General features: G+C 43.3%; 1 protein-coding gene across 6 annotated transcripts in view; it reads left to right on the top strand.

Annotated features, from left to right (window-relative positions):
- The window catches only part of chd2 (chromodomain helicase DNA binding protein 2), a 28,338-nt gene extending 11,452 nt beyond the window's left edge, over positions 1 to 16,886 (top strand). For 3 of the 6 annotated variants that reach the window (XM_028957301.1, XM_028957302.1, XM_028957303.1), the window contains 37 exons: positions 500 to 734; positions 1,022 to 1,108; positions 1,409 to 1,473; positions 2,282 to 2,404; positions 2,909 to 3,064; positions 3,795 to 3,934; positions 4,020 to 4,245; positions 4,327 to 4,427; positions 4,598 to 4,639; positions 4,730 to 4,899; positions 5,019 to 5,143; positions 5,400 to 5,616; positions 5,719 to 5,808; positions 5,896 to 6,086; positions 6,401 to 6,589; positions 6,714 to 6,876; positions 7,906 to 8,058; positions 8,436 to 8,507; positions 8,792 to 8,941; positions 9,085 to 9,233; positions 9,309 to 9,405; positions 9,479 to 9,571; positions 9,820 to 9,990; positions 10,373 to 10,542; positions 10,632 to 10,673; positions 10,765 to 10,904; positions 11,774 to 11,912; positions 11,990 to 12,140; positions 12,251 to 12,373; positions 12,466 to 12,591; positions 12,668 to 12,808; positions 12,922 to 13,038; positions 13,337 to 13,515; positions 13,623 to 13,722; positions 13,814 to 14,009; positions 15,022 to 15,265; positions 15,341 to 16,886. In XM_028957301.1, the coding sequence (XP_028813134.1) occupies positions 500 to 734; positions 1,022 to 1,108; positions 1,409 to 1,473; positions 2,282 to 2,404; positions 2,909 to 3,064; positions 3,795 to 3,934; positions 4,020 to 4,245; positions 4,327 to 4,427; positions 4,598 to 4,639; positions 4,730 to 4,899; positions 5,019 to 5,143; positions 5,400 to 5,616; positions 5,719 to 5,808; positions 5,896 to 6,086; positions 6,401 to 6,589; positions 6,714 to 6,876; positions 7,906 to 8,058; positions 8,436 to 8,507; positions 8,792 to 8,941; positions 9,085 to 9,233; positions 9,309 to 9,405; positions 9,479 to 9,571; positions 9,820 to 9,990; positions 10,373 to 10,542; positions 10,632 to 10,673; positions 10,765 to 10,904; positions 11,774 to 11,912; positions 11,990 to 12,140; positions 12,251 to 12,373; positions 12,466 to 12,591; positions 12,668 to 12,808; positions 12,922 to 13,038; positions 13,337 to 13,515; positions 13,623 to 13,722; positions 13,814 to 14,009; positions 15,022 to 15,265; positions 15,341 to 15,653 (5,386 nt within the window). In that variant the 3' untranslated portion in view covers positions 15,654 to 16,886. The remainder of the gene's footprint in view (positions 1 to 499; positions 735 to 1,021; positions 1,109 to 1,408; positions 1,474 to 2,281; positions 2,405 to 2,908; positions 3,065 to 3,794; positions 3,935 to 4,019; positions 4,246 to 4,326; positions 4,428 to 4,597; positions 4,640 to 4,729; positions 4,900 to 5,018; positions 5,144 to 5,399; positions 5,617 to 5,718; positions 5,809 to 5,895; positions 6,087 to 6,400; positions 6,590 to 6,713; positions 6,877 to 7,905; positions 8,059 to 8,435; positions 8,508 to 8,791; positions 8,942 to 9,084; positions 9,234 to 9,308; positions 9,406 to 9,478; positions 9,572 to 9,819; positions 9,991 to 10,372; positions 10,543 to 10,631; positions 10,674 to 10,764; positions 10,905 to 11,773; positions 11,913 to 11,989; positions 12,141 to 12,250; positions 12,374 to 12,465; positions 12,592 to 12,667; positions 12,809 to 12,921; positions 13,039 to 13,336; positions 13,516 to 13,622; positions 13,723 to 13,813; positions 14,010 to 15,021; positions 15,266 to 15,340) is intronic. The other 3 variants (XM_028957304.1, XM_028957307.1, XM_028957306.1) reach the window with 3 other exon arrangements.
- The last annotated feature ends 570 nt before the right edge of the window (positions 16,887 to 17,456 follow it).

Raw genomic sequence — 17,456 nt, 5'->3', positions numbered from 1 at the left:
TATTCAGTATACATTTAATATTGTACATATTATGGTTCTTTCTCACATATCATAGCATTTTAAATGGATTACTGTATGGTTTAATCCCTGGTGGTATGAGGTCCCTGAAGGTCACTGGTCCACAGTTATTTATAATCATTCTATCCATATTCTGAAACGTTATGTTTTTTTTTTGTTTTGTTTTTTTGGCTCCAAGGTGCACTTTTACAGTGTAAGAGCATTCCAGAAATTCAGGGTAATTTACAGTTCTCTGTTTGTTAATTATGGGTTCACTAGAAAATATAGACAGAAGAACTAAATCAAACTTTTCCAGGTTGGTCCTGATGGGGGTAAATTGTGTCATGAAGCCTCTAGAGATATATAATGAGGGGGTTCTCTTGTTATTTGCACCTTAGTTTTTTTTTTCCATGCCCCCTGTACCATGATGGGTCATGTGTAACTGAGTTATTGATTTCTGATAGTATCCTTTAGTCTGATCAGTAATTTTCAACATTTGTAGCAATTCGGCGTCTGAGGAGTCAAACCACTCCGCATCAGAGTCGGGGAGCCAGTCGGAGAGTGAACAGGGCACTGACAGGGAGCGCTCCCACCACTCCGAGTCCAACAGCTTCACCGAGTCTGATAGCAACTCCGCTTCGGAGAGTGAATCCACTGGGTCCAAGACCCAGCGGGCTCAAGTGGAGGTCAAAGACAAACCAGTTCGGAAGAAAGACAAGCTGGCAGATGTAAAGAAGGTAGTTTCAAGCGTTCTAGAATACTGTCTTGTGTTTTTTATCTGGTATGCACACTTTTGAGGAAAGTCCTTTTTTTTTTGCCATTTTTGGAATTTAAGAGGATCAGGTCAGAACAGCATCTCATTAATCAAGCTAATCTCATTTCCAACTTCAAGCTGAAGAGGACTCTTGTCCTCTACTGACATTAGATTCACATAAGAGGTGGAGGGAAAAAAAGATAGTTATTTCTTGGAATTGGAATCAGTTGGAGCCACCTTCGTTTAAAGTCCTCGTTTTCAAACTTATAGATGTGGGAGGAACACCCGGATGTGTACGGTGTCCGGAGGTCTAATCGCAGTAGGCAGGAGCCCTCTCGTCTCAACATAGGAGCAGAGGTGAGGGATCATTTTGAGTTCTGTCCAGTTTTAAAGAATTCTGTGTTTTTAATGATCAGTCAAAATTAAATGTGTTCATTTCAATTAAAATGTTAAGCTAATTGTTGTGAAGCTAAACGGGACACAAAAGTATCCCTTTATACAAGAAGATTTTATTTTATAAAACGTGTATGAAGGTGCAATTCTTTTACTGCAGCGCCATCTAGCGGCGACTCTGTAGAAATGTTGTCCTGAAATCTTGAGCAGATGATTGCACCCAAATAAAAAGGAAAAAAAATAAAGAGGTTTCTTCTTAATCAGCAGGGCAGCAGTGATTCCGAAAGTGAAAGTCCAAAACGTAAAGGACCCCAACAGAAAAAGAAACAGTAAGTGGTCTTTTGTGTGTGTGAACAGGTGATCAACATTTAATTAATTTCATGCTGAAACTTGGGAAAATTAAATGATGCCATGCATTCTGTCCAGTCTTATCATATTTCATCTGAAAGGAAATGTTTTGTTTTCATAGAACCACGTATACTTTACTCATTGACAGTTAATTTACCCTTCAGAATGTAGGGTCATTTAGAAAGCACATGATTGTGTTTGAAATAGAAATATATACACAGTAATAGTGTGAATTCTGCCAGTTTTATTGCTTCTTTAATTAGTTCAACTGTTTTTGCCAATAATAAGTAATTTAAATAAGTTGCCATTTCACTGGAACTTAAGATTCATTGTTGCTGATAAAGTTCCTCTCTACGTGTATGCATATATATGCATATACTACAGTCATTTAAACAACGTCTGGCTCAGAGTTTTATGTCTGGACCAAACAGTTGTTTCCCATCCTAAAAAGACGTTTCTAAATGAGCCCAAACCTTTGAATGGTAGTGTACTTCATCCAATATGATGTTTTTCATGCAAGCACACTTTTACTTTTTGCTGATTTCAACATCATTTGAATGATGTGTCCGAGCAAGGACAGTTCTTATGTGTGTAGAGCACTCTCATTCTTTAGACATCAGGTTTGTTGGTTACTGAACTCTGACTGGTTTAGACAAAGCTAGTGGACAACCTGTATGGACACTTTAAAGCTGATTTTCTGAACTGAGTTATCGGGCCAGGCCAGGGGCCTTTCAGCTGTGTAGCGTAGTGAGCCCAAAGGGTGAAACTGTGGTATTTCTGTGTTGAAAGAAATACCTGGAAAGATGATGATGATGATGACGAAGAGGAGGAGGATGAGGAGGAGGAATCCAGCAGTTCAGAAAGTGAGCAGGAAGAGAAAAAAATTAGATCCAGACGACTTCCTGCGAGAAGGTAAGCGTGTGGCCTGGCCTTGAGACAGCTCTCTAATATCAGTTTATGAGCACTGCCTTTATTTCTGCTCTCATCAAAGGTTAAATTGGGCAGGGCTGGAGTGATTTTGTGGAAGTGAGAAAACAAGAAAAAAAAAAAAAAAAAGATATCTGAAGACGTTCTTCCACCTCCAGAATCCCACTTTAACCACTGCTTCTTACTAATTTGCTATATTAAAAGTGGGGGTTTTTCCTGAACGTTCTCTAACATCCAGTATAAAATAAAGTCAGTTATCTGATTGGTTTGATGATTTTTAAATAATATTCTGTGGTTTAATTTAAATGACCGCAAGCTGTCTTAAGGTCACTGGCGCACAAGTACCCCCACGTAGTGTATGGGTACAATCGGTGTGCAGCTAGAGAAGGGGGCAGGGAACATGCCGAGTGGAAGCCTTGTTTGTCCAAAGGGTGACAATCTTTCTGTATGTGTGTTTCTGTGTTCTTTTCTTATCTTCGTCCTCGATAGACCACAGACCAAAACTGCAGCCAAGCAACAGCAGTCTCAAAAGGGCCGAAAACGACGGAAGCATGATTCGTCAGAAGAGGAGGAAGATGATGACGATGATGACGATGAGGATACTCCCAAGAGACAAACGCGGAGGAGGGGAGTTACTAAAGTCAGGTAAACTATACCTTTCTATGAGAAATGTTGAGCAGAACATCTAATCTAATTTCACTTATGTATTTGTTTGTCACTCAAAACTTGAGCATTTATATAAGCATATTTTTAAGGAATCCATGGCAACAAATTCTGCATGTTATTTCCCCATTCTGGACTATTTTAACCCCTAATGTCAGTATGTCAGAAAGCAGCATGCAGTGTTGCCAGATTCAGCCCCAAATAGTCAGAAATATGCCACAACACACGCAAAAAACACCCTGCAGAATACTGATTTACGTGTAATTACATGTAACTGTAATTCTTAATATACTTAAATGAGAATAGTTGCTCAGTACCTGTTCTCGACAAGCAATTTCTTCTAAAACAGCAAATGTGTGCGTGGTTTGTTTTTCTTCCAGTTTCTGTTCTCGATGTCAAACTTGCTCATGGCACCATCAGCTGGCCTCTTGCCATGGTGTCACTGAGCTGAGGTACTGGTCCCACACGCTGCTCGCTAAGGGTTATGGGTTAAATGCAGAGGACACGTTTTGTTGTGTGGGCTGTGCATCATTATGACATTCATTTGACTTTCTCTTCACTTTCAAATAGATACATTTTCATGTGTTCAAGAATTGTGGTTGGCAAATTAATGAACTCTATTCCACTGTTTTTTTTTTGAGACCAGTCCTTCAAATTGACACTTTTCCTATGATGTGACTTATTATTCTATCCTTCTGTTTGTTGTCTCCAGCTATAAAGAAGACCAAAACGACTTTGAGACAGACTCTGATGATCTTATAGAAATGGCTGGGGACGCTGCAGAGGAGCAGCAAGATGATGACAGTGAGACCATCGAGAAGGTCATGGACACCAGGACAGGGAAGAAAGGTGGTAAGTAATTCTGACGGTCTGACTTGTCTGCGCTCCTTTGTTGGTTTGTGTTTGTAGTCTTCATGGTATTCTGTGACGTTTGCAGCCTCTGGGCCATGCACAACCCTATACGCCATGGAGGAGAACAGAGACCCGGGGGTGGGTTTTGACCCGGAGAAGGATGAGGGCGAGACACAGTACCTCATTAAGTGGAAAGGCTGGTCCTATATCCATAATACCTGGGAGAGCATGGAAACCCTCACCCAGCAGAAGGTGAAAGGACTGAAGAAGTTGGAGAACTTCAAGAAGAAAAATGACGAGCTCAATTTTTGGTATGCAGGCATTCTGCCGTCGAGCCCTGATTCGTTTGCCCTCTCCGAATGTCCCCACTGAGCGCTGTCTCTCATTCCTAGGTTGACCCGAGCATCTCCTGAGGATCTGGAGTACTACAACTGCCAGCAAGAGCTCACCACAGACCTGAACAAGCAGTTTCAAATAGTGGAAAGAGTGATTGGTGAGACATCTTGAGGTTTACTGACACATTGAACAGAATGCGAGTTTGTTTTGCCACATTGAAAGGACCTAAATAGGATCTAAATATTCGACATAAAACGTTGTGGGATTGATGGCAGAAACAAATGTCAAAGCCTTCATAACGCCAAAATCTCCCTTCTCCCCAAACAGCAACGAAAACAGGGAAGTCGCAGGGTCCATCTGATTTTCCCTGTGAGTACAGAATACCGCGTTCTGTATACAAAAATTCAGAAATATGCTGGTGATTTCTCCTAAATATAATACTATATAATCCTATAACAGCTCATAAGACCACATCCAACGAGCCTGAGTACCTGTGTAAATGGATGGGGCTGCCATATGCCGAGTGCAGCTGGGAAGACGGGGCCCTGGTGAAGAAGAAGTTCCAGCATTGCATAGACAGCTTCAACCACAGAAACACCAGCAAAACGGTGCCCTCCAAAGACTGCAAAGTGGGTTTCAGACCAAGTACCAATGTCTCATACTCTCAATAATGGTGGAGGGACATGTGTAGCTGTTTATTTTATGCATTTTTACTTTCCCGATCGCTTAATAATGAGACGTCTTTCAGGTCCTGAAACAGCGGCCACGCTTTGCCGCACTGAAGCAGCAACCGTCGTATATTGGTAATGAGAACCTAGAGCTCCGAGATTACCAGCTGGATGGGGTGAACTGGCTGGCTCACTCCTGGTGCAGGTATCATCACTGCATCATTCTCACTTTGGCTGATGAAGACATGATAGGATAAATCCTTCTTTGCATTTATGACCAAAATTGGGACAGATTAATGTCCATATGGTTCTACCTCACTTTTATTTAAATGATTTGAATGCTAATTTAATGTGTGTGGATTTTTTTTATTGACTTTGCAATTAGCCAAACATATTTTATAGACAGTGACCATCCGAGCATGACATCCTGTGTGTTTCTGTTCCCTGCCTGTGTCTTCAAGGTGTAACAGTGTTATCTTAGCCGATGAGATGGGGTTGGGGAAGACCATTCAGACCATCTCCTTCCTCTCCTACCTCTTCCACCAGCACCAGCTCTACGGACCCTTCCTGCTCGTGGTGCCCTTGTCCACACTTACCTCCTGGCAGCGGGAATTTGCCACATGGGCCCCAGACATGAATGTGGTGGTCTACCTGGGGGACGTCTTGAGCAGGAAGACGGTACAATGTTGGATACTTCTGTGAAATATGAGGCTAGAATGGTTTTGTGTGTGAGTACAAAATAACATGAGTGTGTCCTGTTTTTCCTCCTCATTTACTTAGATCCGAGATTATGAGTGGATAAACCAGCAGACCAAAAGAATTAAGTTTAATGCACTTTTGACCACGTATGAAATTCTCCTGAAGGATAAGGTAAATTTAAAGACAAGTGTATTTTGTCACCATTGTATCTATTTATTAGCTTTTAGTGGTAATTCATGGCTTTTTCCTTCTCCACAGGGCGTCCTGGGAAACATCAATTGGGCCTTTCTTGGAGTGGATGAAGCCCATCGGCTGAAGAATGACGACTCGCTGCTCTACAAAACTCTGATTGATTTCAGGTCCAACCACAGGCTACTGATTACTGGCACCCCGCTGCAGAACTCACTGAAAGAGCTCTGGTCGCTGCTGCACTTCCTCATGCCTGACAAGTACGTATCACACGTATCACACTGTGACTTGTACAGGGTGTAGCACTGTTCTGAGGTGTTCAACACGCTCACAGTTTGATTTGCATTTCGGTTTATGGGCTTGTAATCTAGAAGCATGCAATTTTTCACTGAAAGCCCAACAAAAGAGCAATGGCACATTGTTTTTTGCATGGATACATGCATTGTTTTTTTTTCCCCATTTCTGGAATGTGTCTGTAGAACATTCAAAATAGTGGCCACCTATGTAAATTTCTAAATATAGATGACAATAGTGGCTATAATTATGTGAAATATAGTGTCATTTCTCCCCACAGGTTTGAGTCCTGGGAGGACTTTGAGGAGGAACATGGCAAAGGGAGGGACAATGGCTACCAGAGCCTGCACAAGGTCCTCGAGCCCTTTCTGCTCAGACGTGTTAAGAAGGATGTGGAAAAGTCATTGCCTGCCAAAGTGGAACAGATACTGCGTGTGGACATGTCTGCTCAGCAGAAGCAGTTCTACAAGTGAGTTTTGGTCACACTGTTTGCCCTACAGCCAGTACTGCCGGTCGATTCGTCAATATTTTATAATATATTGATAATGATTCATTAAAATTCTATAATATTTCAACGTTTTCATCTGTGATAGATGGATCCTAACCAGAAATTATAAGGCCCTCTCAAAAGGTACTAGAGGCAGCTCTTCCGGCTTCCTGAACATCGTCATGGAGCTGAAGAAGTGCTGCAACCACGGGTTCCTCATCAGACATCCAGAGGAGGGCGAACATGAGGAGGCACAGGAGCATCTGCAGGTACAGTGGAATTGATGTAAAAAACAGTATGGCTGAAATTATTACCGCATTAGTTGGATCTCTGTAACTGAGCAAGACACATAACCCTGTCTGTCCCTACAGTCAGGTCCATAAATATTGGAAAACTACTGTCCCTGTAACTACTGATTGTAAGTTGCTCTGGATAATGATAAATGCTGTAAATGTAAATGTGTCCTGTCGGTGTGTCTTTTTTTTTTCTTCTTTCCTTTAAAGAATGTTCCAAAAAAATTATCTGACCACACCTAATGTTTGCTACTGCTCTGTTGGGGTTGTTTTTCACTTTTCAGCCTAATGATGGCTTGCTTTAATAATCGTGACCGCTCTTTCGATCTCATATTGAGAGTTGACAGATTCCAAATGCAAATAGCTCACTTGAAACGAACTCTAGACCTTGTAAATGGGATGATGTGGGAATAAATCATACCAGGCCATGGAACAGCTGAGCGGCCAATTGTCCCAGTCCTTCTGGTCCCTTAAAAAGTGAGAAGCACATATGCAAACTGTTTTTTCACTGGTCACCTGATTGAAAGCTGAAAGTCTGCCATTAAAGCACATCTTGTTTGTTTCATTTCAAATCCGTTGTGGTGGTGTATAGATCCAAAAAGATTAGAATTATGTTGATGTTCCAATATTTATGGACCTGACTGTATATCTAGATAAGAGCATCTGCTAAGTGTCATGTAACATAATATTTTTTTTTTGGCATTCCAAATAATCTTAATAATCCAATTGTTTATTGCATTTTCCAAGGTTAGGCTAACATTTTAATGATAACTTTGATGCTACAATCAGTCAAATACTTAAATATGATTTTTCGAGCATATATTATATGCAACCTTGCAAAAAAGATTGATACATGTCTTGTAATGCAAAAAAAAAAAAAATACTATGCATGGCTGAAGTTGATGTGTCTACTGAGAAATGCATGAGAAGTTCACTTATGAACCACATTACCTATGAAGCAGAGTGTCCAGAGTATTGAAATGTGTGTTGATTTGTGCGATGTAGGCCCTGGTGCGAGGGAGCGGGAAGCTGGTGCTTTTGGACAAGTTGCTGACCCGACTAAGAGAAAGAGGCAACCGCGTCCTCATCTTCTCGCAGATGGTCCGCATGCTGGACATCCTGGCCGACTACCTGGCTATGAAGCGCTACCCATTCCAGGTACAGAGCAGGCCTACGGTATTCTGGCTGCTCGCCCGCAGGGAGGCGTAGTTTCGGGCCGCAGCCGACTCCGGTGTCGACAGGGTCACGTGTCCGAGCTGCAGTTTACAAACTCACACGGACCCTGCGGTTATATTTATCCCACAGTTATTTTCCGATTTGATCTTGGTGGTCTTCAGAGGGCTCGGGCGTGAGCTCCACTGACATGCCCAAATAAATTCCTGCCACAAAAATCCGAGTGGAAAACCGACTGGAGCCGTCTGAGAAAACGGGCTTCGTGCTGTGGAACGTATAGGACGAGGTTTGCGAGCGTTGGCAGCGGACGCCCGGAGGTTCAGGCGACGTGCCAGCCCTGACCACTCTGTTTTTCTCCTCAGCGCTTGGACGGCTCCATAAAGGGAGAACTCCGAAAGCAGGCGCTCGACCACTTTAACGCCGAAGGCTCCGAGGTACGTGGGAGAAGTCCGTAAACAAGGCGGGTTTCTATAACCTCTGCACGCTTCTCTATGCACCGTTTGGTGTCAGTGTGAATTTGGAGGGCTGTGCCCACACAACGGACGTTGCTGTTTACGTGCACCGTGACAGAAGTGGCCACATTTTAAAAAGAACAACAGCACTCAATGCTGTCAATGGTTCGAAAAAAAAAAAAAAAAACTTTATTTAATGAAATTGAAATATTTCAGTAGTTACTCGATGGTGCCAGGTACTGATCCTGATCCAATTCCTCCCTCAGGACTTCTGTTTCCTGCTTTCCACACGAGCAGGAGGTCTGGGTATAAACCTGGCCTCTGCCGACACCGTGGTCATCTTCGACTCTGACTGGAATCCCCAGAACGACCTCCAGGCTCAGGCCAGGGCGCACAGGATTGGCCAGAAGAAGCAGGTTAAGACGTAAAACATTACCCACAATGCACTGCTGTATCTAGGCAAATATGAAGATTTAAATAAAGATTGAGATGAGGCCTGGGAATTACTGCTGGTTTTTGTTTTTTTTTTATATTTCATTTTCTGTTTTATCTTCTTCAGGTGAACATTTATCGTCTGGTCACAAAGGGCACGGTGGAGGAGGACATTATCGAGAGGGCTAAGAAGAAAATGGTTCTGGACCATCTGGTCATTCAGAGGATGGACACCACTGGACGTACTGTATTGGACAACAGCTCAGGAAATTCTAAGTGAGTAGATTTGCCGTTTATTTGCTGTGTTTTTTAGTTTTTGATTTTAATCTGAATGTGACGTTTATGTCACAGTTCCAACCCGTTTAATAAAGAGGAACTGACTGCCATTTTGAAGTTTGGTGCTGAAGACCTGTTCAAAGAGGCTGAGGGTGAGGAGTCAGAGCCACAGGTATGTTTTATTATATGAATGTAGTGTGTTGGGAAAATGAGAGGAAGAGAGTTCATTTTGACTTGTTTGACAGGAAATGGACATTGATGAGATCCTGCGGTTGGCGGAGACCAGGGAGAGTGATCAGGGGTCCAGCGCTACAGATGAGCTCCTGTCACAGTTTAAGGTGGTTCCATTCTGAAAAAGTACCACGAAAAACTACAGTAAAATAATATACCAATAGAGAGTATATGAAATGTATATGAAATGAAATTACCACTGGTTGTTATCTCTGATTACCAGACCATGGTCCAGAGCAGTTTCTGTACACATTCCCAGCCCAGGCAGCCACTCACTGTCCTCCGGGGTCATCTTGCCATCGACTCCTCCCCTAACCACGTATTAAACTAGGTGTTATCTTTTGAATCCCGGCAGGTGGCTAACTTCACCATGGACGAGAGCGCGCCAGAGCTGGACGAGCGACCCGCACGCGACTGGGACGATATCATCCCGGAGGAGCAGCGCCGCAAAGTGGAGGAGGAGGAGAAGCAGAAGGAGATGGAGGACATCTACATGCTGCCTCGTAGTAGGAGCTCCAACAAGAGGGTGAGCCGTCCACATGCATGCACGCACACACACACATGTTCAAAAACACACAGTATACACCAGGTGGCTGTCTGAAGCGTGTGCGCTTTCATCGCTGCTTATATTGCAGACTTCTAACGTGTGTTGCCGTGTGTGTGTGTGTGATTGTTGTCTTGGCTGAATGTGAGTATGGAATCATGCGTTTCTGTAATGAGTCCTTAGGTTTTAAAACGGTCTGAATCCACAGGCTCATTACGCGTTCTGCTGCGGGAAATGACTCGGATCAAACAAACAGAATGAAAAACAAACACAGGGGCTTTCATCCCTTTTTCTTTTTGAAAGTGTATTAATGATCACAGAGACCGCCACACGACAGGTGATGGTTTGTGTAACCGTTCTGCAGGCCCAGGCTAATGATAGTGACAGTGACGTGGGCTCCAAGCTGAAACACCGGTCCTCCGGGTCCGAGAGCGAGACGGATGACAGCGAGGACGATAAGAAACCAAAGAGGCGTGGCCGGCCCAGAGCGCGCAAGAACAACGTGGAGGGATTCACCGACGCCGAAATCCGCAGGTAATGCGCCACCCGCCCTGCTGTGCCTACGTCTGAGCACCCGTCACTCAATGTTTCGGCACTTAAATTGATCCGTGATCATTCAACAGGTTTATAAAGGCATACAAGAAATTTGGAGCGCCACTGGAACGGTAAAGGTCATTATTTCAGAAGTTTGCATTCGTAACCATGTGTGAAATGAACCAATAACGGTGCTTCTTTTGTCCGGATTGGACTCTTCAGGCTGGAGGCTATAGCACGGGACTCCGAGCTGGTGGACAAGTCCATCGCAGACCTGAAGAGACTGGGAGAGCTGGTGCACAGCAGCTGTGTGAACGCAGTACAGGAACATGAGGAGCACCTTAAAGAAAACCCTACTGAAGGTGAGTGGTCATTCATCCAATTACCATCCAATTACCATTCATCCAATTACCAACAAAGAAAAGTTACGTTTGTGGCCTAGACGCAAACCCAGGCGCCAATAGATGGCGCTAAAGTTGTAACAAAGGATTTATTTAGTCTTAGAAAAAGGGAAGTTGTCTTGAATTGGGGTGAATTTTGTAATCCAGTTTACCTTTTACCAATGATATTTCATCAAGTATTTCCTCTAGATTTATAAAATCATGAAAGGCTTGCTTGAGAGTTCCTACGGGTCAGAGAATTTCTGGAATATCTGGGGATTTCAGTAAAGCCATTTCCAGGCAGGGAATGTCTGGGACTTTGATCATTTGGGTGACAAGTCAGGGAATTCTGTTAATAACATTTAGTGCTAAAATCTGATGTGAATTTACACGTCTTTGTTCCCAGTGAGTGTTTTTGATTTTCTCAAAACCTCGCCCAAAAAAACGTGCAACATTTGAGAACGCAAAATCTGTGTCGACATATGTCCCTACACTTGATAACTTACCAAACATGTCAGGTAAGTGTACATTTCAACATATGGAAGAATTTATGAATTTAAGGACTGGCTCATCCAAAGTGATAAAATATAAGATTCACGTAGAGGATGTGAGGGATGGAGTTGAGGTTTCGGTGTGTTCCTTTCAACATGCCAGGCTGCGTATATTCAACTATAATGTCTTTGGGTGTTGGGTGTTTGTATTGGACATGTCTTTATATGGGAGGTCATGGATTTTCTGCCTTTTGATCAGGGAAAGCCATGGAAAAGTCAGGGAATTTTAAGTCTGACTTAGAGTGGGAACCCTGCATTTTATAAGCATCCTTTCTTAGTTGCATTTTATCTTCCTTGTAGCAAAGGGCCCAGGGAAGAGGCGAGGCATCAACATAAAGATCTCCGGAGTGCAGGTCAATGCCAAGTCCATCATTCAGCACGAAGAGGAGTTTGAGCCTCTGCATAAAGCCGTGCCCTCCAATCCTGCAGAAAGGAGCAAGTAGGCATCAGTGCATCTTTTTTTTATGTATAAGACTTGAGAATGCGTTCTTTTAACTCATAGACTGATCCTGTCAGATTTCAGCTGACCTGTCGTGTGAAGATCCCTCACTTTGATGTGGACTGGGACATCCAGGATGACACTCAGCTCTTGCTGGGTATTTATGAACACGGTTATGGAAACTGGGATCTTATAAAGACCGACCCGGATGTGAAGCTGGCCGACAAGGTACAGAGAGCACAGCCAATAGTCCGCAAAGCACAGGGCTTCATGCCTACGACTGAATTCCTGCAAATATTTTTACATCCCCAGTAAACCTGCTGTTTTTTTATTAATAGATCCTTCCAGATGACTTGGTGAAGAAGCCCCAGGCTAAGCAACTGCAGCTCCGAGCCGACTACCTTCTAAAACTTCTGAAGAAGGAACAGGAGAGTAAAGAACCATCTAAACCGGGGGAGGAGGTGAACTCCTGTTTATTTCTTAATAATTATTAATTATGCTTTGTCTATGGAACGGGGTCTTGTTCTAACCTCCTTCTATCCCTCCACTGTAGGTTAAAGCGAGGAAAAGGAAATCCAGGATTACGACAAAGGAAAACAAGGCTCCCAAAGAGGAGCTGGCCAACGAGATGGCCTCTCCTCGCCTGTCTGATATCCCTTCAGAGGAGGGCGAGGTGAAGGTACGTCACCGAAACGCTCTTTCTCTAGACCAGCATGGTCCGTGTACTTCAGTGGGTCTCCATCTGTTCTCTGAAGGATGAAGGTGCAGATAAATCGCCGTCGAAAAAGAAACCGAAGAAGAAGGACAACAAAGAGAACAAAGAAAAACAGACAACTCCTAAGAAAGACAAGGACGGTGACAAAGACAAGAAGCGTTCCAAGCCCAAAAAAGAAAAGGTATTTTTGGGTCTTTAGCCGTTGTCCTTTGAAAGTATATAAACATTTTGTAACTCTTACATGTGTTTTTTCTGGGTTTGGTTTGCTGTGACTTTACTAAAAATACATTTCAGGCCAAACCAGGAACAAAAGGGAAGAAGGCCCAGGGTCCTGTGCACATCAAAGCAGGAACCGAGCCTGTACCTATTGGTAAAGAAGATGATGAGTTGGACCAGGAGACCTTCAGCATCGTAAGTGACTTGGCTATTGTGTTCTATATATTTTACATATTTCCAGCATTTATCAGACACCCTCATCCAGAGCGACTTACAATCAGTAGTGACAGTCCTCCTGGAGACACTCAATGTTAAGTGTCTTGCTCATGGACACCATGGTAGTAAGTGGGGTTCGGACTTCTGGTTCATAGGCGAGTAGTATTTTACTGAAAGTTGTGAACTTGCTGCAATTTTAAAGTTATGAGGATCCTCACAAAAGTTCAGTTGAGGGTCTGTTTGCATAGTTGCTGACTGTATGTTGATGTGCGTGCAGTGTAAGGAGAAGATGAGGCCGGTGAAGAAGGCCCTGAAGCAGTTAGATAAGCCGGACGAGGGCCTGTCCGTGCCGGAGCAGCTGCAGCACTTGCGAACCTGCCTGCTGAAGATCGGAGACCGCATCACCGAGTGCCTTAAAACCCACAGCGACCCTGAGCATGTCAAAACCTGGCGCAGGTACGACTGCAGTCTTCCATTTGGCCAAGTCACACCAGCAGTGATGCTTTCAATAGCTGTGATATTTAGAGTTAGTGTTTGAAGCTCTTCATGTTTTTCTTTATCAGAAACTTATGGATCTTTGTGTCCAAGTTCACTGAATTTGGTGCCAAAAAACTGCACAAACTGTACAAGATGGCACTGAAGAAGCGCTCTCAAGAGGAAGAGGTACACTCTGAGCTCTGAATAGTAATGAGGTGATGAAATTCATTGTAATCCGTTCAAATGGCAGAGTGATGTAAATTCTGTTGACGTTTAGAAAGAGAAGAAGGACGATTCCTCGTCTAAGAAAAAGGCCTTCAGACCTGAGCCGTCTGGCTCCAGTCGGGACTCCACAGGCACCCAGCCTCCTCCGAAAGGCCACCAACCTCCAGGTCACCCCCCTCAGCCTTCTTCCCATAGCCACCACAGGGAGTCCTATAACCAGCCCAATAAGAGGCACTTCCCCAATGATGGTGAGACATAGAACCAAGTTTGAATCAAGAGGAAGAGTATTGTTTTTTTTTTGCTCTATTGTAGCTGTTCAAAAGCTCTGTAATGTAGCATGTGGTGAGAGTTTGCTAATTTAATTTTACAGAAATTAAGAAAAGGAATACAGTGCATCCAGAAAGTATTCACAGCTTGTTTTTTGCAGCATGATGCTGCCACCAACATGCTTCACTGTAGGGATGGTATTGGCCTGGTGATGAGCGGTGCCTGGTTTCCTTCAAATGTGACATCTGGCATTCACACCAAAGAGTTCAATCTTTGTCTCATCAGACCAGAGAATTCCTTTGCCTTTTATTAAGGAGTGGCTTCCGTCTGGCCACTCTACCATACAGGCCTGATTGGTGAATTGCTCCTCTCCTCTGTCCATAGAGGACCTCTGGAGATCTGACAAGAGTGACCCCTGGGTTTTTGGTCACCTTTTCCACTGATTGCTCAGTTTAGGTGTTTGGCCAGGCCTGGTGGTTTTGGACTCATTGGGACTGAAAGCAGCTGTAACATAACAGAATGTGGAAAAAATGATGCGCTGTGAATACTTTTCAGGTGCTCTGTACGTGCTATTTATCTGCTTCTTGGAACTAACTTTTTGTCACTCAGAAGTTGACCCTTAATAATTTTTTTATAAACAAAGTTTAAAATGTGAGGAGCCCATAGTTATTATTTAAGAGTTTTTACATACCATACTTTACCATTTAAACCCATTTCTGTCAGTACGTCGCACATGCAAAGTCATGCGATGGGGATCCTCAATACCTATAATCTGGTTTTTAAATAATTACCAAATTTTATATTATTAAAGAAAAATGACTAAACCAAACATATAGGTGTGTTCAGGAATTCTGATTGGTCTTTTAGCTGATTTGCGAATGTCCGCAATGTCTCATATACTGCTACGAAAATATCCCACATATTTTCGAATAAATGATAAATAATGTAATAATGATGATGCGTGAAGCTGCAGTTTGATGTTTTGTAAAACAGATCGGGGAGACTGGAAGAGGGAGAGAAACTACGGTTACGGAGGGAACAGTAACCAGGCGTGGCAGGGTGATCGGCATCACCAGCATGACCGCTATAAAGACCATCACTATGGCGACCGCCGGCCTCACGGGGACTCGTACCGGAGCTCTGGAGGGTACCGCAGTAGTGGCTCTCCCCGCAAACGGCCATATGACACGTACGGCAACGACCGAGATCACAGAGGACACAGGGATTATTATGACCGGTAAGATGAACCGGTTGTCGAGTGAATAGTCAACGGGTAACGAGATTTTTCTCTAACTGTCGCTGACTTTTACAGCCACATGGACCCCAAGAGGAGGCGGATGGACGACTTCCGCCCTCAGAACTACCATCAAGGATCCGGTAGTGGGGGCGGAGGAGGGGTGGGCCACCCTCAGGAGTTTAGACGGATGCCCGACCATCGCGGACCCCCGGGGAGTCACGGTCCCATGGGGTCCGAGCATTTCCGACCCTTCCATCCCGACAAGCCCCCTCCGCTATTGGACCCCCGCTCCCCACAGGCCCAGAAGTCTCCCCACGACTCACGCTCGCCCCCCGAGAGGACTGCGGAAGCCAAACCCATAGTCGATTTAAACTGGAACAACAGGTAGACTTGAGGGACGCTTAGGGGACAGCAAGATGTTGCTAGAGGACCAGTGGGGGCAGGTTTATACGTACCACACGCGGTGGTGAAAACTGAACCTCCCCACACTGCCGCGCTGCACGTTACCATCACCAGTGCAGACGTGACCAGCCATTGCCTGCTGGGGACAAAAACCACGAGAAGACACGTATTGTTAGTCCTGTGGACTGGTATAGGAACGAACTTTGATGCCTTTTGAAGTTTGAATGAGAAATAACGAAGTGCCTGATTGTATTTGGCCTTTTGAAAGTCATTAGAAAGGGATTTCACCCCCAAAACAACTTCTTCCTCTCTTCTGTTATAGATATCATACTCAAAAGCAGGTTATACAGATATTAAAAAAAAGAAAAAAAACTGTGTCCATCGCACTTTTAATCGCAACCCAAGCTTCATTCACAATTTCTTGCACCTTCATTTTTAAATCCACCTATGGGCTGGTATGGTTATTCATAACACTATATCTCTTTCACTAAGCTATTTTCATTTGTAACGGAGCCAGGTCAGAACAGGATATTACTGGTCAGTATATAGAAGTACGAATGGTACTCCTTCCTGCACCGTGTTGCACCAAACGTTCATTACACTACTAGTCTTTTACTGTTCAAGTATTACGGAATATTGTCAATGTGCTTCTTTCTACTTTTTTTTTTTTTTTTCCTCCATTTTTTGATTGTGTGTGCTGTAATTTACCTGGGATAATTTGGGGATGTCTATGAATTAATGTCTGAATTTATTTTTGTGGCCTGAATAAGGAACTGCCTGTATGGTCTGCGGTTTCTGACTCGCGGTAGTAATGTTTCTCTCCATTTTGTGCCTTATTCCTGTGCGTTTTGACACTGTATGAGTACATGGACTTTGGAAGGACCTTTAAAACTACAGAGCAGGTTTCAGTATTAGGGTGTTCTATTTAATTCTAATCATTAGCCTGGTATGAAAGTGTGTGTGATTTACCGAAGAACGAGTGGAAACTGCACCGAGGTGCACCAGTGTATTATTGTCCATTTTGGTAGATCACGGTCACATCTGCTCCGACTGCAAGCTGCCAACTGCACCGACTCCGCCACATGCGCTCGCTTCTGGGGTTACACAGACAAGCCAATCAGAGTAATTTATATTTGTGAAAAAAAGCCACTGTTCTCATGGATTATACTGTAAATATGTTTATAGACCTCTATGTATTAAAATTTCCTACTTCATGAAACTATGCCTTTTTGTGTGCTTTTATTTTGTATTGTGAACATTCAGGACTGATATACACTGCTCATAAAAAATGACCAGAACCATGAAAATGTTACTTAGGATGTTTCGAATAAGTACTTTCTGGTGACATTTAATGCTAGGTTTGTAATAAATGCAGTATCACGCAAATCCTACTAGGTGGCGCTGTAGACCAACACAGGGCTGAGGTGGCATTTCTGCGCCCATGTATCTGAATTCCACTGAAGTGTTCGAGAGAAATAAATCAGACACAAATCCCAAAACAAATCAACGAGACAATTTATTTCTTTCAATAAATAATTTACAATATGTACAGCTGGCGTGTGGCACGGCATTTTTTTCCAACACTGCTTTCTGCCTTTCAGTTGTTTTTTTTTTTTGTTTTTTTATTTCGTTATTTCTCTTTATTCTTTTCTTTTCTCTACTTTTTTTTTTTTTATAACTACATGAGTGACCTCTTCACTTCAAAACCACAAAAGCGCTAAACGAATATAAAAACATAAAGTGCTTCTCTGAGGAGGAAAAAAAAAACCCAGCAAGTTCCCTATTCTTA

The sequence above is a fragment of the Denticeps clupeoides genome, chromosome 17, assembly GCF_900700375.1.
Source record: "Denticeps clupeoides chromosome 17, fDenClu1.1, whole genome shotgun sequence".
Classification (NCBI taxonomy): domain Eukaryota; kingdom Metazoa; phylum Chordata; class Actinopteri; order Clupeiformes; family Denticipitidae; genus Denticeps; species Denticeps clupeoides.
The sequence above is the reverse complement of the archived record's forward strand: the minus strand, read 5'-3'. Positions and strand labels throughout refer to the sequence as shown.